At 47.4% G+C, this 22840-nt stretch overlaps 1 protein-coding gene across 12 annotated transcripts in view; it reads right to left on the bottom strand.

Annotated features, from left to right (window-relative positions):
- Positions 1 to 22840, bottom strand: part of NEO1 (neogenin 1) — a 516517-nt gene that overhangs the window by 234382 nt on the left and 259295 nt on the right. For all 12 annotated transcript variants that reach the window (XM_073363103.1, XM_073363101.1, XM_073363105.1 and 9 more), the window contains exon 4: positions 8481 to 8634. In XM_073363103.1, coding sequence (XP_073219204.1) covers positions 8481 to 8634 — 154 coding nt within the window. The remainder of the gene's footprint in view (positions 1 to 8480; positions 8635 to 22840) is intronic.

Consider the following 22840-nt stretch of genomic DNA (forward strand, 5'->3'; position numbering starts at 1 on the left):
ATGTATTACAATAATTTAAATTAAACAATATTCAAGCAGTACATGTACGCTGGCAAAGTTTTAAGGAAAGTCAAACCACTGAACTGGTGAAGTCACTATCCGAGCACTTGGAACCAGAATTTGCTGAGATGGTACACCACCTTTTGACAGTCTGCAGATATAGAGAATATTTACTTCATTTTAGCTTATTGAGTTAGTTCAGTTCACTGACTGGCTCATTCAGAGTTGAGAAATCGATAAGGAGTCGAAAAAGGAAAGCTTATTTTCCTTTACCAATTGATGAATAAAAATGAAGTATGAGGATGAGATCTACTACTTCTAAAATCTTGAAGGACCTGGTGACTAGAAACAATCAGTTGAATATATTAACTACAGATCATACTTTCTTTGTTTAATAAATAAGAGTTTTAAATGCAAAACATATTTTGATAAACTTATTTTGTTTTTATGTATCCAGCACATTTAAGGTTTTTTTTTTTTTTTTTAAATTTAACTAATGTAAAGCTATTTTAAAATGCTGGTTTTGTGCATTTTTAATTGAATTCAAATTTCCATCCAAATGCAGCTTAACACAAATCAAATATAAAATTAAGCATCAACTAGTAAATAGAAATGCATCACTAACCATTTTCTAACAAAATAAAAATAAACAAAGAATCTGAAAAAAATTACGTTAAGCTATGTAATTGCTTCAGTTAAGCATATCCTCCTGGGTAGCAAAAAGAAATACCAAATTTTGATAGTTACCAACTAATGAGAATCTTTCTTCAGGAAAATAACTAAAAAGTACAATTGCAAAACAAGATTAAAATAGATGATTTAAGTCAAGATTTCCTGCTTGCTGATTAAAATCATCATTTAAAAAAATCAAAGAATTAGATCACTTTGATTTAAACCAATTCACCCTGCTTTATACAAAGGACAAAAATACTTCAAAAAAATTTCGAATTTTGAATCGGAATTGCTACTCTAACATAGAATCATAGAAGATTAGGGTTGGGAGAGACCTCAACATGTTTGATTGTGTGCTGGAATGAAACAGGAAAGAAAAATAGAATGAGTGTTCAGGTGTCTTGTATATGGATACTAGGTATTTTTACAACTTGGCTGGGAAACAGAAGGCTATGAAAAATACTGCAATGAGAAAAGGGTATTCTCTACTAGACTTTGCATAAGAAGATAAGCAGTGGTGTGTAATTGTGCAGAATAGATTAACGTTTTTAAAGTGGAATTTATAACCAAAATTTACATCAAGGGAAAACAAGATACTAACTAGCATAGTAAATCATCCATGGAAGCTTCGGTTTCAGAATGGTAGCCATTTGATCACACAGCAGGATTTACTGCACGTTAGAGAAGAACACCAATTTTCACTAAATCTGCTCAAACAATACTATGGTGAATAGTGAGACAGAGTTCAGAGTAGCAGTCGTGTTAGTCTGTATTCGCAAAAAGAGAAGGAGTACTTGTGGCACCTTAGAGACTAAAAAATTTATTTGAGCATAAGCTTTCGTTAGCTGAGGGAGCTGGAAAGCTGTTTGCTTTCTACAGAAAATCATCTGTCCTTTCAAATGTTGTATCACACGTGCAGCAGTCTTAAAAGAACTCATCAAATTCTACAGAAAAGAAATGTTACTTACCCTAACCATAACTAGAGTTCTGCGAGACGTGTGATCCCTGTGTCTTTGTTCTCCCACCGGGAGAATGATGTTAGAACACTGTTGAGAATTGAGAGTTGTTTGTTCAGGTTGTCTTTGCTCAGAAAATAGACTGTCCATAAAGATGCCTGGAGGCACTGGAGATGAAGCTTTGTGAAGAGTGCCACATAGGTGAAGGTGGCCATGTAGTCTAGAAGGACCTGACAAGATCAAATTGTAATCTGAGAACTCATCTGAAGCTGAGCTATGAGGTCCTTCATCGCATGGACTCTGTCTTCAGGTAAGTCTGAGTTGTTGTAGAAGTTTATTTGTCAACTCAGTTTGTTATAATTAATAAAATCACATTTAGAAATTAACACCTGACAATTTGTAATGCGAAATTGTACACTAGTGGAGGAGGAACTCCTCTTTGCAAAGAGATCTAATCTTTTGGCATCTTTGTCTAAAGGAGTAGACCCAGGCTGGTGCAGTCTGTTGCATCTGGTGATTGATCAGACGTGGGGTGAGAAAACAAATATTTTTCCCCTTTAGATGGTACAAAGTACTTTTTATTGATCCTTTGGGGGAGAGGGCACAGGTGGCCAGAGTATGCCAGATTACCTTGGTTGGCTCCAATATAGTTTTCTTGATCAGAAGCACCACCTTGCTAGGCCCAGCAGTCTGAAGGAGGTTCAACAACTTGTGAGTGGGGCCCTGGACTTCCTCCAGGGGAATCTGGAGTGACTCCACAATACTCTTCAGGAGGTTCTTAAACTGTTTATAGTTGTTGGGTGACAATGGCAAAGCCAATGACATCACCTCATCAGGTGATGAGGATGAAAGCGCTGCAGGAAGATTAACTGGGTTTGCCTGGCTGTTTAAAAATAGCCAGAGCTTCGCGAACCAGCTGAGTGGCGGAGAACCAGCTGAGCAGCGGGGACAGCAGAGCAGCTCACAGCAGGAGTTTGCCTGGGACTGGTAAGTATCCGAGTCTGTGTTTGTTTGCTTGCTGAGGAAGTATCCGAGCGTGTGTTTGCTGGGGGGACAGTGTGAGAGCCTGAGTGAGTGTCTGATTGGCTGCTAGCCTGCAGGGGGCGGGCAGTAGGGTGTCTGTTTGTTTGCGACAGGGAAGCCTGGCTGTTTAAAAATAGCCAGAGCTTCGCGAACCAGCTGAGTGGCGGAGAACCAGCTGAGCAGCGGGGACAGCAGAGCAGCTCACAGCAGGAGTTTGCCTGGGAGTTCGCCTGGAGTGAGCCCAGTGAGGCTTACGTCTTGCATACTGCTCTGAGGAAGCTCGTAGTAGGAAGGTGATATGGAAGGGGGGGGGGGTTCAGCTGTTGTGACCTGCACTGGATGTGCCATGTTTGTCTTGCTTCCACAGGACAGAAGCGACTTTGTCTGTACAAAGTGCAAGCTGGTCTCCATATTGGAAGAGAAGATTGAAGGTCTGGAGCAACAGATAACAACCCTGCGTTGCATACGGGAAACTGAGGATTTCCTGGACAAAACTCAGGATAGGCTTCTAGGGGCACAAAGCTCTACAGATATAGAGCAGGTTGCACAGAGGAGCCAAGAGGCCAGTGAAGAAGCTTGGCAACATGTGACCTCCAGAAGAGGTAAGCGGAATGTCCGGGTTCCAGTATCACAGACACAGGTAACTAACCGCTTTCATGTTCTCTCCACAGGTATCGTTGTGGAGAGTGGACCAGATGATATGTCTGGGGCGAGAAAGCAGAAGGAGACTCCGCAGGTTGGAAGGCATGAGATGCGATGTCCTGAGGTTGGGAGTTCCACGACCACCACTCCCAAGAGGAGAAGGTGGGTGGTGGTGGTCGGGGACACTCTCCTCCGGGGGACTGAGTCATCTATCTGCCGCCCTGACCGGGAAAACCGAGAAGTCTGCTGCTTGCCAGGGGCTAAGATTCGCAATGTGACGGAGAGACTGCCGAGACTCATCAAGCCCTCGGATCGCTACCCCTTCCTGCTTCTCCATGTGGGCACCAATGATACTGCCAAGAATGACCTTGAGCGGATCACTGCGGACTATGTGGCTCTAGGAAGAAGGATAAAGGAGTTGGAGGCGCAAGTGGTGTTCTCATCCATCCTCCCCGTGGAAGGAAAAGGCCTAGGTAGGGAGCGTCGAATCGTGGAAGTCAACGAATGGCTACGCAGGTGGTGTCGGAGAGAAGGCTTTGGTTTCTTTGACCATGGGATGGTGTTCCATGAAGGAGGAGTGCTGGGCAGAGACGGGCTCCATCTTACGAAGAGAGGGAAGAGCATCTTTGCCAGCAGGCTGGCTAACCTAGTGAGGAGGGCTTTAAACTAGGTTCACCGGGGGAAGGAGACCAAAGCCCTGAGGTAAGTGGGAAAGCGGGATACCGGGAGGAAGCACAGGCAGGAATGTCTGTGAGGGAGGGCTCCTGCCTCATACTGGGAATGAGGGGCGATCAACAGGTTATCTCAAGTGCTTATATACAAATGCACAAAGCCTTGGAAACAAGCAGGGAGAACTGGAGGTCCTGGTGATGTCAAGGACCTATGATGTGATCGGAATAACAGAGACTTGGTGGGATAACTCACATGACTGGAGTACTGTCATGGATGGTTATAAACTGTTCAGGAAGGACAGGCAGGGCAGAAAAGGTGGGGGAGTAGCACTGTATGTAAGGGAGCAGTATGACTGCTCAGAGCTCCGGTACGAAACTGCAGAAAAACCTGAGTGTCTCTGGATTAAGTTTAGAAGTGTGTGCAACAAGAGTGATGTAGTGGTGGGAGTCTGCTATAGACCACCGGACCAGGGGGATGAGGTGGATGAGGCTTTCTTCCGGCAGCTCACGGAAGCTACTAGATCGCAGGCCCTGATTCTCATGGGTGACTTTAATTTTCCTGATATCTGCTGGGAGAGCAATACAGCGGTGCATAGACAATCCAGGAAGTTTTTGGAAAGCGTAGGGGACAATTTCCTGGCGCAAGTGCTAGAGGAGCCAACTAGGGGGGGCGCTTTTCTTGACCTGCTGCTCACAAACCGGGTAGAATTAGTGGGGGAAGCAAAAGTGGATGGGAATCTGGGAGGCAGTGACCATGAGTTGGTTGAGTTCAGGATCCTGACGCAGGGAAGAAAGGTAAGCAGCAGGATACGGACCCTGGACTTCAGGAAAGCAGACTTCGACTCCCTCAGGGAACGGATGGCCAGGATCCCCTGGGGGACTAACTTGAAGGGGAAAGGAGTCCAGGAGAGCTGGCTGTATTTCAAGGAATCCCTGTTGAGGTTACAGGGACAAACCATCCCAATGAGTCGAAAGAATAGTAAATATGGCAGGCGACCAGCTTGGCTTAATGGTGAAATCCTAGCGGATCTTAAACATAAAAAAGAAGCTTACAAGAAGTGGAAGGTTGGACATATGACCAGGGAAGAGTATAAAAATATTGCTCGGGCATGTAGGAATGTTATCAGGAGGGCCAAATCGCACCTGGAGCTGCAGCTAGCCAGAGATGTCAAGAGTAACAAGAAGGGTTTCTTCAGGTATGTTGGCAACAAGAAGAAAGCCAAGGAATGTGTGGGCCCCTTACTGAATGAGGGAGGCAACCTAGTGACAGAGGATGTGGAAAAAGCTAATGTACTCAATGCTTTTTTTGCCTCTGTTTTCACTAACAAGGTCAGCTCCCAGACTGCTGCGCTGGGCATCACAAAATGGGGAAGAGATGGCCAGCCCTCTGTGGAGATAGAGGTGGTTAGGGACTATTTAGAAAAGCTGGACGTGCACAAGTCCATGGGGCAGGACGAGTTGCATCCGAGAGTGCTGAAGGAATTGGCGGCTGTGATTGCAGAGCCATTGGCCATTATCTTTGAAAACTCGTGGCGAACCGGGGAAGTCCCGGATGACTGGAAAAAGGCTAATGTAGTGCCAATCTTTAAAAAAGGGAAGGAGGAGGATCCTGGGAACTACAGGCCAGTCAGCCTCACCTCAGTCCCTGGAAAAATCATGGAGCAGGTCCTCAAAGAATCAATCCTGAAGCACTTGCATGAGAGGAAAGTGATCAGGAACAGCCAGCATGGATTCACCAAGGGAAAGTCATGCCTGACTAATCTAATCACCTTTTATGATGAGATTACTGGTTCTGTGGATGAAGGGAAAGCAGTGGATGTATTGTTTCTTGACTTTAGCAAAGCTTTTGACACGGTCTCCCATAGTATTCTTGTCAGCAAGTTAAGGAAGTATGGGCTGGATGAATGCACTATAAGGTGGGTAGAAAGCTGGCTAGATTGTCGGGCTCAACGGGTAGTGATCAATGGCTCCATGTCTAGTTGGCAGCCGGTATCAAGTGGAGTGCCCCAAGGGTCGGGACTGGGGCCTCATTGTCTACTTCATTAGGTGTGTTTGGAACCAGAACTCACAGGATTGCTGATTCTCTAATGCAAAATAAGCACAAGTCATGAGACTCACTCCCCAGGAAGACCCAGGTGCAGGCCATGCAGGATTTGAAACTGGAGATCTTAGGCATATTAAGAATCCCAAATAGTGCATGGTGAGAGATGGACAGGGAACCCCTACACCCTGAAACACTACCTACACTAATGAACTCCTAAATTCGTAAAACACAATGATCCAACAATAAGCTATTTCCAGAAAAAAGCTAGACTCAAACAGGGACAGCTAGCAAAACTGCAGGGGTTCCATCTCAAATCATAAGCAGCAAAAAGGAATTGGAGAAGCAGGCTATAAATTTCACCCCTCGTGTCCTTGATTCAGAGCACAAGGAGGCAGTGGGCACAGGCACAAACCAACAGATACTGCTAGTAAAAAATCTTCTGGTCTCATGCACATGAAGTGTACATGCACTCACACTGGAAGACACATAGGGACCATCACTCAAAGGAGAACTATGTTCTATGAAAAACGAATTAAGAACTCATTTTCTGCAGAGTGAGGCAAATCAAATTTTCTTCTTTATTACCATCAAAATAAACTTTATGTCAACAAATACACTTCTCTAAGGAAAGTGCCATAACACAAATGGAATCAACTTTAGCCAGCAACAGCCAAATACCTCTCTCGTCCCCTAGCTGACCAAAGAGACTTTGTAGCATAATATGTAAAAAAAGGCTTTTAGGGTCCAACCCCTTATTTATTCCCTCTCTTTTGTAGAGGTGAACATTTATTTTGAGCTTTAAAGGAAAAAGAAATATTCCTCTTAACTATCTTTCTCAGAGACTAGATGTCCACTGATGTAGTAACCATTAGCTCATACAAGTGTATGGAGTCATCAGGGGCTATGCCTACACTGCAATGAAACACCCGCAGCTCTCCCACGTAAGCTGACTTGGGCTGCAGAGGTATAAAACTGCAGTGTAGATGTCTGGTGCCTGGGTTATGAGACCGACACACCTGCATGTCCTCCATGGGGTCCCGGAGCCCAGGCTCCAGCCCAAGCCTGGAGGTCTCCACTGCAATTGTAGTGTCCCACAGCCTGAGTTCTCTGAGCTCGAGACAGCTGACATGGGCCAGCCGCAGGTTTTATTGCAGTGTAGACATACCCTGTGAGGCTGGCCTGAAAAGACCCACACGCCCACTTACATTCTAGACAACTGGCCTTTAAATCTAGAAAAAGACGTGCAATACTCAGTCCTAAATCAATTAATCAAGGTTGTACAATGAAGGAGACTTGTCTGTAGGATCTCAGCCTCATCTGTTGCAGAGGTTGTAAAATATATAGTGATTCACGCAGGAGATTACAGGAAGAGAAAGGATGATTTCATGAGCAAGGCAGTTGAATTCTACCATGGAGAACTGGATTCTATCCCTGTCTCTGTCACAGAGTCCCTGTGTGACTCCTGGCAAGCGCTTAAACCAAACTCATGTGTGGTCACTAATTGTATGCTCCTATGTTTCTGGGTGCTCAAATTGAGGCCCTCGGATCTGAACTGATGAAGGGCTGAACACTTAGAGCTGCAACTGAAGTCAGTGGGAGCTGGGTTTTGAATATATAAAGTGCTATATAATGCTATGTACACTGAAAAATCAAGTCCGAGGCATCTCATACTGGACACCAAAATTATTGGATACTTTCAACCTTGATTTCTGTGCCTCAGTTTCTCATCTGTAAAATGGGCATATTACCACCTAATCTCACAAATGTATTGTGAAAATAAATTAATATTTGTGAACCACTCAGATACTCTAGAGATAAGCACCACAAAAAAAGCCCATGAGGAAATTAATAAATGTCTTCAAAGCAGGGTTTGAATAGTATGTAGTAAATAAGGCATGGGACCATACAGTGAACAATGAGGAAAAAAAATTCTCAATAGGTGCTCATTGATTGAGTACTGTCCTTTCTATGCACTGAATGAGGCAAGGATTCTGTGGAAAACATAGCATTTGATCATGTAATTAAAGAATATCATAATGCATATGAAGAAGGGAGCCCAATTAGGTTGCAAAGGTAACCTTAATTCTGGAATTTCCTTATTTTCGAATGTTTGACTTTGCAACCTCAACATTCTTTTAACAGTTTTGTGTGCAATTTCCTGTTTTTAAATATCAAACAAACAAACACATGCAATCATGTGGCATCATACTGATACTCCTGTGGTTTAGATCCACTGTTGTTCTGGATTGACTGAGTCGGTCTGCCCACCCTACATGGCACAAGGCTTGTCACAACCCTCAACCTGAAGACCCCCACATTAGAACAGCAGAACCTACTGTGTCACTTTAAAATTAAGCAGAAGCTGCGTGGACTTAGGGTCTAAAACCCTAAGTCTGACTTGGCATAATAATTCCTATATTACTAAGTTTAGGTAACGGGAAAGTCAATTTCAATTTACAAGCCATTACTTACTCTTCTATGGTAAGTTCTTCTTCATTTCTCATCCACTTGATAACTGGAGTTGGAAATCCTGCAGTGACACATGGGAAAACTGCACTTTGTCCAGTAACTTTGGTAAGTGGAGAAGGTTGCCTCAGAAACACCAGGTTTAATGGAACCTCTGGATCTGCAAATATTTTGTAAATAAAATGACAATGAAGTTATCAAACACTGAATAAAAACAATGAGATTATCAAGTTAACCCCAGTATATTGCTTCCCTTCAGTAGTAAACACAGTGCTCAAAACAATGAAGCAGCTAGTTTCTTCTCTACCTCTTTTTGGTGAAGCTACAATAAACACAAAACTATAAAGCCAAGAAGGCATTTCTACAGAACACTAATTTGTTTTACCTATAAATTGAGTTTCTGCAAAGGGCTAATCTAGGATTAACTGGCTGCATCTGACTTCCTGCTCCAGACATGCAAATTGACCGTTCTGCTGTTGGAGTTCTGGTTTCTCAAGAGCAGTCTGCTCCAAATTCCCCAGGAAACAACCTGAGCAACTAGCTATACCTACAAAACGTGGAAACAGCCACTCACTAAGTGGAGGTTACTTACCTGTAACTGGAGGAGCTTCGAGATGTGTGGTGCCTATCTGAGTTACACTGCACCATGCATCTGGATCTGGAGATTTTGAAAGTAGTAGTGTCTGTTGGTCTACGCACCGACCCTTGGTTCACCTCATGGTTCCATCTGAGGTGATAAAGGCAGGGCAGACCATCCGCATGTCTAGTTCTTTCTTCACTGCAAATCCAACAGATCCACAGTAGAGGGTGAGAAGTGGAATACAGATAGGGACTACATCTCAAAGAACCTCTAGTTTCATGGAAGGAAAAGACGGTTACTCACCTTTGTAACTGTTGTTCTTCGAGATGTATTGCTCATATCCATTCCAATTAGGTGTGCATGTGCCGCGTGTACGATCATCGGAGAATTTTTTACCCTAGCAACACCTGGTGGGTCGGCTGTGGAGCCCCCTGGACTGGCGCCTTCATGGTGCTGGATATATACCCCAGTTGACCCAGCATCCCCTCAGTTCCTTTTTGCCAGCTACTCCGACACAGGGAAAGGAGGGCAGGTTTGGAATGTATATGAGCAACACATCTCGAAGAACAACAGTTACAAAAGTGAGTAACCGGCTTTTCTTCTTCGAGTGCTTGCTCATATCGATTCCAATTAGGTGACTCCCAAGCCTTACCTAGACGGTGGGGTCGGTGTGAGATGTTGCTGAATGTAGCACTGCTGAACCAAATGCAGCATCGTCTCTGGACTGCTGGACTATTGCATAGTGAGAACCAAAAGTATGCGCTGAAGACCAAGTAGCTGCTCTACAGATCTCTTATATCAGAACCTGTGCCAGGAAAGTGGCTGATGAGGCTTGAGCCCTTGTAGAATGGGCATTGAGGGGCTTGGCCGGAACACTGGCCAAATCATACCAAGCACGGATATAGGAAGTGATTCAAGAGGAGACGCGCTGTGAGGAGACCGGGAGGCCTTTCATCCAGTCTGCCACTGCAACAAAGAGCTGGGTCGTCTTTCTGAACGGACTCGTACGCTCAGTATAGAAGGCGAGGGTCCTACGAATGTCGAGGGAGTGTAGCCATTGCTCTCGCCAAGTAGCATGTAGCTTCAGGTAGAAGACTGGGAGGAAAATGACCTGGTTGACGTGGAAAGTTGAAACCACCTTGGGAAGGAAGACAGGGTGAGGGCGTAGTTGCACCTTGTCTTTGTGGAAGACCATGTACGGTGGTTCTGAAGTGAGACCTCTGATCTCAGACGCACACCTCGCCGAAGTGATAGCCACAAGGAAGGCTGTCTTCCAAGAGAGGTAGAGAAGTGAGCATGGGGCCATCAGCTCGAACGGGACCCCCATAAGTCTAGAAAGGACCAGGTTAAGATCTCATGAGGGTAGAGACGGTCCAGACCTTTATGAAATCTACCGAGAAGACCGAGCGAGGCTTTTCTGCTACCTAGCAGTACCTACTGCACCAAGTGGGAGCAGAGGAGCTCTGACCGAGTTAGCCACGCAGCATCCATGCCGTGAGATGGAGGGATTGCAGGTCGGGGTGACAGAGACGGCCGTGGTCTTGTGAGATCAGGTCTGGCCAAAGTGGGAGTAGAATCGGCGCGTCTACCGATAACTCCAGTAGCGTGGTGTACCAGTGTTGCCTGGGCCACGCTGGGGCGACCAGAATCAGCCGTGCTCTGTCCCTGCGCAACTTGAGCAGGACTTTGTGGACTAATGGAAATGGAGGGAAGGCGTAGAACAGTTGTCCCTTCCACGGGAGGAGGAAGGCATCTGATAGAGAGCCCGGGGAGAGCCCCTGGAGAGAGCAGAATGTTTGGCACTTCCGATTGCTGTGTGAGGCAAACAGGTCGACCTGGGGAAACCCCCACCTCAGGACGATGGAGTGGATGACATTGGGACGAATCGACCACTTGTGAGACTGGAAGGACCTGCTGAGGCGATCTGCCAGTGTGTTCTGGACCCCTGGGAGAAAAGACACCACCAGAGGGATAGAGTGGGCTATACAGAACTCCCACGTGTGAATGGCCTCCCGACAGAGGGGGGATGAACGGGCTCCCCCTTGTTTGTTGATGTAAAACATGGCCGTGGCGTTGTCTGTGAGGACTGCCACACAATGGCCATGTAGTCGCTCCCGCAATGCCTGACACACCAGGCGCACTGCCATTAGTTCTCGTACATTGATGTGCAGAGATAGCTCGGCGACAGACCATAGACCCTGTGTCTGGACGTCCCCAACATGGGCACCCCAACCCAGGGATGAGGCATCTGTAATGAGGAGGGCTGAGGAGTGTGAAATGGGACCCCTTTGCATACCATTCTGGGATCTAGCCACCAACAGAGAGCTTAGGACCGATTCTGGGACGGTGACCACCATGCTTAAGCTGTCCCAACCTGGACGATAGACTGTTGTCAGCCATGCCTGAAGTGGGCGGAGCCACAGTCTGGCATGCCTGGTCACGTAAGTGCAGGAGGCCATGTGCCCCAGAAGGCTCAGACACATTTTCACCATTGAGGATGGAAAACTTTGAAGGTTGTGGATAAGGTTTGCCAGAGACTGAAATCAGTTATCTGGTAGGAGAGCTCAGGCAAGTCTGGAATCTAAGATTGCCCTAATGAAGTCTATTTTCTGGGTTGGTTCCAGAGTTGACTTTTCCACATTGAGTAGAAGGCCCAACTGATGACACATGGCTATGGTAACTTGAACGTGGGACTGCACCTGTTCCTTGGCACTGCCTTGGATAAGCCAATCGTCGAGATACAGAAACACTTCGATCCGCTTCTGACGGAGGTAGGCTGCCACGACAGCTATACATTTGGAGAATACTTTGGGGGCCATAGAAAGGCTGAAAGGAAGAACTGTGAACTGATAGTGTTCACGGTTGACCACAAAGCAAGGAAGTGTCTGTGCACTGGATGAATTGCTATGTGGAAGTACGTGTCCTTCATGTCGAAGGGGGCGTACCAGTCTCCAGGATCCAGGGAAGGAATAATGGTCTCTAGTGACACCATACAGAACTTCAACTTTACCATGAATTTGTTGAGTCCGCATAGGTCCAGGATAGGCCGAAGCCCACCCTTTGCCTTGAGGATTAGGAAGTAATGGGAGCAAAATCCCCTGCCCCTGAGCTCTCTTGGAACCTCCTCGATCGCCCCCATGGTCAGGAGCATTTGGACCTCCTGTACAAGCAGTTGCTCGTGAGAGGGGTCCCTGAAGAGGGATAGGGAGGGTGGATGGGAGGGAGGGGAGAAAGAAAATTGGAGAGAATATCCCCTTTCCATCGTGCGAAGAACCCAACGATCTGTAGTTATGAGAGACCACGCACGGTAGAAATGGGAAAGACGATCCCAGAATGGAGGGGAAGGATCTTGGTTGGTGACTGGTACACTGTCCTCGGGCGCACCTTCAAAAGTTTTGTTTGGGTCCTGCCAGTGGCTTGGGCGGGCCTTGGTTCTATCCGGACTGGTGGGTTTTCTCCTGCCACCTTGCCCCCACCTCCTATAAAAGTCCAGCCTCGGCCGAGGAAAGGGATAGGATCGTGGAGGCTGCAGCTTAAAGGGTCTACACCGCGTGACCGGTGTGTGCATTCCTAGCGAGCGCATTATGGCTCTGGAATCTTTGAGGCTTTGGAGCCTAGAGTCAGTTTTGTTAGAGAACAGGCCCTGCCCCTCAAATGGAAGGTCCTGTAGGATTTGCTGCAGTTCTGGCGGTAGGCCAGACACCTGAAGTCACGATATGTGGCGCATGGCTATGCCCGATGCAAGGGTCCTGGCAGCAGAGTCTGCAGCATCCAAGGAAGCCTGTAAGGATGTCCTGACCACCTTTTTGCCTTCCTCTACTAGGGCCCCAAACTCGTCTCTGGACTCCTGAGGCACTAACTCCTTAAATTTTAACATGGAGTTCCATGAATTATAGTCATAGCAGCTCAGGAGCACCTGCTGGTTCGCTACCCTGAGCTGCAGCCCTCCGGAGGAGTAAATCTTGTGCCCGAATAAATCGAGACACTTGGCGTCCTTTGATTTGGGTGCCAGAGCCTGTTACCCATGTCGCTCCCTCTCATTCACCGAGGCTACCACAACTGAACACGGCTGACTGTGAGTGTACAGGTACTCATACTCCTTGGAGGGAAAAAGTATTTCCTCTCCACTCCTTTAGCCATCGGAAGGAGGGAAGCGGGCATCTGCTAGATTGTCTTAGCAGTGGTTGGATGGTACATATGATTGGCAGAGCTACTCGGGACGGGGCCTCCGCTGATAAGATGTCCACCACTGGGTCTTCCAATTCTATCACCTCCTCCGCTTGGAGGTTCATATTACGTGCCACCCTATGCAGGAGGCCTTGGTGGGCACGAAGGTCTATTGGAGGGGGACCCGAGATTGTTGTCCCAGCCACTGCCTCATCTGGAGAAGACAAAGACGCTGCCATTGGGGCTAGAGGGTCCAGTGGTGACTCCTGCTGGGATGGTTCCTGTTCTCCATGGTCCATGACGCCGGGGTCTGGGGCTTGCCCAGGGGTCGGGGCTGCAGTTTCCATGCCCTCCGCAGTGGGACAGCTTACGGTGGCCTATGGCACCCGAGGTTCTGAGTGGGCTGAGTGGGAGGCCCCTGACAGGACTCCCTGGACTTGTGGTAAGCCCTCAGGGTCCAAAAGGGCCATTGTGTAGGCCCCTGGCTAGGATCATGGCCTTCCTCCTGCCAGTGTCTGGCATGACCCTCACTGTGGCCAGGAGCTGAGTACTCCGGGCGTGAGCCACCATTGGACTGAGACAAATGGGAGGCAGATAGTGAGAGCCAAGGCGGTGCCGAACGTGATTGCGTCGAGTCTCCAGGACGCAGTGCAGATCAGTACCAGGCCACGGGCGACTGGTGCCATCAAGACACTGGGGTGTGGTGCCGGGACCGAGACTGGTGCCGAGGTCTGGGTTGGTACCAGGATCCAGACCTCGACGATGACTGTCTGCGGGAGCGGCGCCGAGATCTCCTCAGGGATGGAGATCGGTGTGCCGAGTGGTGCCGGGAGTCCCAGCGGTCCCATGAGCTGGAGCGATGCCGTGAGCTGGATCGGTGCCGTGAGTACGACCGGCGACACGAGGGGGAGTGTCGTTGGGACTGCGAGCATCGTCGGTACTGCGCACGGTGTCAGGAGCGAGATTGAATCCACAACCATGACCGGCCATGGTTCCACCAGAGGAGTTATCGGCCGGATCAGGGCTGGCTTGCCCCGGGACAGTACTGCACGAGCCGGAGCCGTGGTTTGCAGTGAGGCCGACTCCATCAGGGTGATGAGATCTCGCGCCACCGCGAAGGTTTCCGGTGCTGATGGGAGCCAGAGCTCAACCATGCTATATGTCGGGCAGCCTGTGCGTACTGGACTCAACGGCTCTTCTCTCAGTGCTGGAGTCAATGGTGTCGACATCGGCGCTTGCACTCTCAGTTGCTCTGTAACCCGACACGACTCCGATGGCGGCCTCAGGGGTGCCGGCGACTGCTGAGGTGGATCAGTTGATTCTGGCCTGCGGTGCCACTTCCAGCCAGGTGAATGAGATTGGCGCCAGACCAGTGGCGCCGGTTGCGGTGTCGGGGAAGTATGGTGCCGCTGGTCTCTGCTAGAGTCCACCTGTGGTGCAGTACCTGCTGCTGTCGCTGGGGTGCTGCGCACCGAAGCGCCTGGCGCTGGGTCATGGCACGCCGCTGGAGGATCCGGGCTAAGGGCCGCCTCCATTAGGAGCTGCTTCAACCTAAAGTTCCGCTCCTTCTTGGTCTGGGGCCGGAATGCTTTGCAAATTTTGCACTTGTCCACCTGGTGGGACTCCCCCAGACACTTCAGACAGGAGTCGTGGGCGATGCCAGCTGGCATAGGCTTGGAACAGGCTGAACAAGGCTTAAAGCCCGGAGCCTTGGGCATAAACCCAAGCGGCAAGTGGGGAGGAGAGGGAAAGACCCCTTCCAACCCACTACCCTAACTTTACATATACACAACTACACTACACTAACTATAGAACTATACAAACTGTGGAAAAGAGAGAACGCTAGGGAAAGTGGAGAACAGCAAAACCGCGCTCCACAGTTCCAATGACCGTCATGGGCGGTAAGAAGGAACTGAGGGGGCGCTGGGTCGGCTGGGGTATATATCCAGTGCCATGAAGACGCCACTCCAGGGGGCTCCACGGCTGACCCACCGGGTGTGGCTAGGGTAAAAAATTATCCAATGATCGTACACACAGCACGCACACACCTAATTGGAATTGATATGAGCAAGCACTCTAAGAAGAGTCTCTTCTTCTTCTTCTTCTTCGAGTGATGGTCCCCATTGTATTCTACTGAGGGTAATTAACGAGCAGTACCTAAGTTGGAGGAGGGTGCAAGGATAAAAATGGAACGGTTGAGCAGAGGACAGCTGCGCCAAAGGAGGCATCTGCCGCCAATTCCTGCACCAAGATATAATGCCACATGGCTGCTCAAAGTATGTCCCAGAGTGGCACATCATGGAATGAGGCTATGGTTGAAGCCTGGGCTCTTGTGGAATGTACCCTCAACCCAGAAACTAGAGGCAGTTCCAATAACTGACAGCAGAGCATGATGCACCCCAAAATCCATATGAAGATTCTCTGTGTGGAAATTGTCTGACCTTTAACTCTTCCAGCTATTGCAACAAAGAGTCTAGGAGATTTCCTGATTGGTCTTGTCCTCTGCAGGTAGAAAGCGAAGACGCAACGGACATCAAGAAAGTGAAGTCATAGTTCCTCCTCCAAGGCATGATGCTTTGGAAAGAAAGCAGGTCCCTGAATAGGTTGATTGAGATGAAAGTGGGAAACTATCTTTGGAAGCAACTTCGGATGCAGGCGCAGGGAGACTATCTTTATGTAAAGTGGTGAAGGGAGGGTCTGCAATCATGGCCCCAAAGTTCACCTACCCTTCTCGAAGAAGTGATAGCCAACAAGGAAAATGACATTCATGGAAAGGAGTGACACAGGCCACGAAGACAGTGGCTCAAATGGCAGTTCCTTTAGTGCCGAGAGAACGAATTTGAAGTCCCACAGGAGAGAGATGGATTGTATGGGTCAGAAGATTCTGATGAGACCTTTCCAAAACTTAGCAATCAGCGGGTGTATAAAGATAGAATGTCCTTCCAGTGAGGGGTGGGGGAAAGGTGCTAACTGCTGCTAGGTTTACCTTGAGAGAGTGGAGGGAGAGACCCAATGCTTTCAAGGACAGAAGGGAGTCTAAAAGGAGGGGAATCTCCACAGCTTCTGGGGAAAGCCCTTCTATTGGGCCCAGGAGGTGAAGCGGTTCCACTTGACCTGGTGGGAACACCTAGTTGGCTCTTTCCTGCTGCTTTCTGATGAACACACCTTTTCTAGAGAAGATGCCATCCAAATACCACACTCTGAGGTAAAGTGTCTGTGGATTGGGATGTCTGATCCTGCTGTTGTGCTGTGTCAGTAGCTCGAAGAAAATGGGGATGGGAATTGGGGGATGGGCAGACATGCAGAGGAGGGTGGGAAACTAGAACTCTCTCTCTCAGGATGACTGTTACTCTGTCCCATCTGATCCTGTGGAGTGCTAGTGGCAGCAGTGGAAGAGTAGGGAAGGTGTAGTTGATTTTCTTGCTACTAGTTTCCCCTCCATTATTGCTTGGAAGTCAGCCTAGTCTTGTGACAGTTTTTCAGCAAAATCCTCCAATTTGCTGTAATGAAGGAAATCGTATTTGCCAAGTAATGCATGATAATTCGAGATCCTGAATGGAAGGCTGACTGAGGGGAGAAGACCTTGCAGCCCAAAAGGTCCAGCTGCTTGCCTTCCCTGTCAGATGTGCTGGAGCATGGATGCTGTTGTTGAGCTCGTTCCATCACTCCCCGGACCACAAGTGAATTGCGGGTGGGGAAGGTGTGAGAAAAACTCATACCCCTTGGCTCTCACATAGTAGCATTTATCTGCCATGTTGGTGGTAGGCATACATGTGGCTGGCATATGCCAAACCATTCTAGCTGGCTTGGGGATGGCATCAATTGGCAGAGCAACTCTACTCATCACCAATGAGTGAAGTGTGTCCAGCAGCTTATGAGGAGTGTCTTGGATCTCCTCCAGAGGAATGTGCAGCTCTCCTGCCACCCTGCGCAGAAGATCCTGGAATTGGCAGTAGTCATCAGGAGATGGGGGAGATACCAAAGCCACTGCTGCTTCAGGTGAGGATGATGGGAATCTCTCCTGTTCCAGCAGTACCAGTGGAACCGGACTGAGTAGCTCTTCTTCCATGATCAGTTCCGAGCATCTACTCAAAGGTGCCCAAGACAGCGAAATAGGCAATGTTTCTCTCACAGAATAGACAGGTTCCAAGGATGTGTATTAGGACCACGATCCCCAGTAGGGCCAATATGACAGATCCAGAGGGTGTTGTGGTGGGCTCCACAGTGCAGGAAACCAGTGACTCCTTGGTGGCTGAAGTGGCGGTTACTGCCAGGATGTAGAAGGCCTCCACTGGTACTCATAGTGGCAGGAAGGGATGGACAGAGCTCATTCTTCATTCAATTTCTCTGAAGACGAAAATTCAAAGGCCAGTTCCATCAGCGGTATTGGCGGAGCCAGTGGAAATGTGTTGACCACCAGAGCAGGGAGTGAGGAGTGATTCAGCAGCGGCATGCCCTGCATGGGAGATAAAGTCTCCCTAGAAGTAGAGGGTCCCAGATGGTGTGGAGACCTCAGCTTTCCCAGAGCAAACACTTCCTGGGGCTCTGGTGCTTTACCCAAACTGCCTGGAGTCAAGGGACCTCTCTCTGTCCCAATCCAGTACAGGAACAATGGTCCTCCATGGAGTGGATGGTTCTTGAGCTCAGAGGAATGCCAGCGTTGGTGGTGTGTGCAGGTTGGTACCCAGTACTGACAGATCTGTTAGTTTCAGTGGTCTCTTTTTGTTCTTGTGTGCTTTAGTGTGCGCTACCTCCCCGTGACTGGAACTCATGGAAGGAGCCTCTTTTCTTAGGGATGGAGGAAGACTTACTGCCATGCTTATGTGAATGCTTCCTTGCCTCCAAAATAGGCCCCGGCACAGGGTCCATAGTGGTTGTACCGCTGGTGCCAGACTCAGACTCTGTAGCTGGAGGTGCACTCCTGGCTGCCTCACGCCAATGTATAGAGGGGGATGACGGGGGGAGGGGGGACACCATACCTGGGTCCAAATAAGGTTTCATGGCAACTTCCAAGAGGTGCTTCTGGAGGCAGAGAGCCTGGCCTTCTCGGGTACAGCTGGAGGAGGACTGGCAGATACGGCACCTGGATGAAATATGGCCTTCTCCCAAGCAGTAGAGGCAGCGCTGATGTTTGTCACGGGCAGGAGGTGCAAATTTTAAAGCCTGGAGTCTTTGGCATAGTCCAGTATCCATGCACTCAAACAAAAACTAGTAAACTACCAAAACTACTATATATAACAGTAAAAACAGTAAAATAGTTAGCTTTAGAGTATATACAACTCTTTATCTTTTTTAAAGTGCGTCACATGTGAGAGGACACTAATAGTTCTGACTCAGACCATGTTGTGGTGAGAAGGAACTGGATACATGGTTGGTCCGCCCTGCCCTTTATCACCTCGGGCGAAACAATGAGGCGAGCCAAGGGCGCACGCGTGGACCAATGGACACAACTACTTTCAGAATCTCCGACTCCGGATGCATGGTGCATATACATAAACCCTCAGTGGAATACAATAGGGACCATCACTTGAAGAAGAACTAAACACTATAGGAGTAGCTGACTGGTCCAAACTTCACAACAAACTACAGGACCTGTATTGGTGGAAACTCCAATAACAAAAAAGAAATTACTCTTTCTGTTCAAGGTACCCCGAGGATGGGACTAACAGGCTCTGTGAAACAATTTTAAAACTACAAGGTGGGTTCACGATGACTCACTTGAATTAATTCATCTTTCCCACTCCACTAAACCTGGGACACAGTCTTTACTGGCAGCATTGAAGATTCAGTAGCAATTATTTTGTAGCACTTTGGAAAGATGTGTACAGAATGCTTTCAGGTGGCTACCTGTCAAACACTTAGGATTGACAGAATTCAATTTTTATTTTTGCTAATTTAGATGATTAATATTTTTTCTATTTTTAAGAATATATTTTATTTTTATCTATTTTTATTTTTAATATTTTTTCTATTTGTAACTGTTTTTATTTTTACAGTTGCGGAGAATGAAAATGGGTTGGGGTTAGGGGTGGCACAGCGCTGACAAAGGAGGCCAAGGGGCCCAAGGCACAAAGTGTGGGGGAAGCTGAGGTCCTGACCTAGCACACCAGAGACCCTAGGCCAGGATTGCTAAGAGGAGAACAGGTCCCTGGCCACAGGCTGCTGCTGAACAGTATCTGCCCAAGGATGGCTCTGACACTTGTGGTTGATGAGTGAGAGAGCAGGGTTGTGACAGTTGCTGCAGATGACTCCCTAAAGAGCCAACAGGACCAGTAACACCCAGTCCCTGCAGGTGCAAGGTGAGTGGAAGGCTGTGGGGCTGGCTAGGCAGAGCAAAGCAGAGACCTCTCAGCCAGAACTGCAAGAAGAATTACATGTCCCCTGCCATGGGGGAGGCCACCCACTGTTGAATGACTCCTGTTCAAGACAGAGCCATTCAGCAGAAGGGTGGCCTCCTCTGTGGCAGAGGATTCATAGTCCTCTTTGCGGGTCTAGTCAGGGATGTCTGCTCTGTTGCACCAGGAATGCAGCCTCCCCACCTAGGGTGACCAGACAGTGAGTGTGAAATCTCGGGACATGGAGTGGGGGGTAATAGGAGCCTACATAAGAAAAAGACCCAAAAATCGGGACTGTCCCTATAAAATCAGGACATCTGGTCACCCTATCCCCACCACACCTTGCGCCTGTAGAGATTGGATGTCACTGGTCCTGTGGCAGTGCAGGAAGCCCTCTGGATGAAACATGAGGGGGGCCATGACATTAGGGCTGCAGAGGGCTCCCTGCACTGCCGCAGGGCCACAGGTGCAAGCAGGGAAGGGTACACTCATGCCGATTGTTACTGACAGACACATTTTTCGTCATTTTCAGTGTGTCAGCTGAAATAGACGTTGACCTACATCTATCCATTAAAACGGAATCCTGCCAAGCCTACAAACCAAGCTGCCAAGTCTATATACCAACTCTCTTTCTGTCTGGGAAAATGAAATCCCTGTGGCAGAGTCAACCCTGAGCTGAGAGAAAGAAGTCAAACTGACTGATTTGTATGCTTCAGTAATACAAGCCTTATGCTACACAAAAGGAGACAGCTTTTTCCTTACTCAGGCCACTTGTAAAAACTAAGAGCATCCAAGGGCCTAAGGCTACTTATTTCAGTGGATAAATGTGGTAAGGACATTAAAATACTGCTGTTCTTTTGGATATTTAGAATTAGGGGAAAGGTTAGGAGGTGAAAGTCCTTGTCCATATGGCACTCTTGACTTTATTTTGAGTCTGAAAATGAGACAGTTTCCCAGGATCAGCCTATCTAGAAAGAAAGGTAAAACAAGCAGACTGCCAATTTACGCACATTTTTCTAGCATAGGTGATGGTTATCAGAAAAGGCCACCCTACACTGACAGACAGAATTGAGAAACAGGGCATCCATTGGCTTGAATACTGCGCAACAGTCTACTCTGCACTAAATCAGAGTCCCAGAAATGAAAAGCTCTCTTGAGACAAATGTACATTTTTTCTTCCCACATTGAAAAACTCAGGGTACATGTACATAGCAAAACAAACAAACAAAAAAACATGGCAGCAAGTCTCAGAGTCCGGGTACCTAGGTCAGGCTTGCAGGGCTTGTGCTGAGGGGCTAAAAATAGTAGTGCAGACGCTCAGGCTGGGTGCCCAGGCTCAGAGACTCCTCCACCTCTCCAGGTTTCAGAGCCCGTGCTCCAGCCAAACGTCTCCATTGTTATTTTGAGTCAGTTGATCCGGGCACCAAGACTCACTGCCACAGGTCTTTTTTCACTGTGTAGATGTATCCTCAGTGACCTACTATGCAACCCTAGAAAATATATGCTGCTATTACCCAAAGCTCAAGCTTACCCACTGAGGGTCCCCTTTTGACCCTATCCTGGTCAGGATGGAACAGGACTTTGGTTTGTATCCCTTGTCCCTACCACAGTACGTAATTTTAACACAGAACCTATAATATCCCTTGGAAGTAACTGATTTCCTAGACAATAACACACCATTTCTACCACTTTAGTTAATAGTCTTCTCCTGCGAATACCAGCCTTTCAAGCGCCAGGACTTCAGGCAGAGCCTTTTGAGAGTATATATGTTACACTCACCACCATAAGATCAATACCTAGTAGTCTGCGTGCGCATTTGTCTCTCATCCACTACAAAGGAGGAAGTTAGTTGACAGACAATCTCTAAAATTGGACAAACCCTCAAATCTATTCAAAATGCTATGCAAAGATCATATTCCTGCGTTCATCACGCTGATCACACCAAGAACCACCCTTCTAATTCCTCCTTTCACACCCACTGCTCCACTGCATCATATAAAAACTACTTGTCTTCACCGTTAAAGGCGTTCAAGGTTTCACCTCACCTTACCCATCGTCTCTTATATACTTCTGAGCCATCAACTCCTATCTCTACTCTGCGAACAATGCCAACATTTATCACCCATCACTCCAATTTTCCCTCAAACATCTTTGCATTTTTCTTATGTCGTCCATTATGAGAGGAATTCCCTGTAAAAATCTGCAGAGCCACTATGTTGTCTTCCTTCAAATCCCTCCTCAGAATTCACCTTTGTCATGTCATGATGCCAAAAGACACACTCAACAATGGCTAGGCAGCTAGTGTACTAAGACCATTGCTCATCATATTTATCATTTCACCTGGTGAGCCCTGCCTGCTCACCGGAGCCCGCACCCCTCACCTCCTCCTGCACCCCAACCCCCAGCCTGAGCCCTGAGTCCCCTCCTGCATCCCAAGCCCTTCCCAGAGCCTCCCCAGAACTCCTTGCCCAAGGTCGGAACCCCCTCCTGCACCCTAACTCCCTCCCATAACCCACACCCCCATGGCGCACACACAAAATTAATAAAAATAACTACAGCTGAGAATAAAGCAGATATATTGAATTATATAGTTTACTCTCATCTGGTGTTTTTTGCCAGTTACAAAATTCTTTGCTACAAAAACATGAGTTTGCAACTTTTGGATCTCAAAATGGTAGGTTGAAATACTGATATAAATTATATTTTGCACTAATTGTCAATATGTTTTAGCTTTTCCATTCACTATAAGGAGGACATGTCTAGCTAGTCATGAAATATAGGAGTTTCTACATGCACAGCTTACACCAAAATGTATTTATGCAGACACTACATGTTAGTTTGGTTTGTTTTATTGTTAACTGTTTTATAAACCAGATAAAAGTTACAGAGGGTTTACCATGGATGGACAGGTGGTCAGTGGTATTGATCATAAGTAATATATCTGAGGTATGTAAGAGGTTTGTGAAGGAGTTTTAATTCAAGGAAAAAGTATTTTCTTGCTTTTTACTCCTTTTCTAGCGCATACAATTGCAGAGATCTATTTTGTGTGTGTAAATGGTGCTGAAATGCATTTGCTGCTAATGTCTAGTCATTTATATGAAATTAAAATTATGAAGAAACCTGCTTCTGCTATTAATATGACACAAAACTGAAATGAACTGTTTAAAATGTTAAAATAAAAAATGTTGTGATGAAATTTGTGTTGGTTGATTAGAAACTAACATTCTCCTTTAAACTATATTGACTCAGAATTATGAGACTGATGGCTAGTTCTTGCTCAGAAC

The sequence above is a fragment of the Lepidochelys kempii genome, chromosome 10 (assembly GCF_965140265.1).
Source record: "Lepidochelys kempii isolate rLepKem1 chromosome 10, rLepKem1.hap2, whole genome shotgun sequence".
In the NCBI taxonomy this organism is placed as follows: Eukaryota; Metazoa; Chordata; order Testudines; family Cheloniidae; genus Lepidochelys; species Lepidochelys kempii.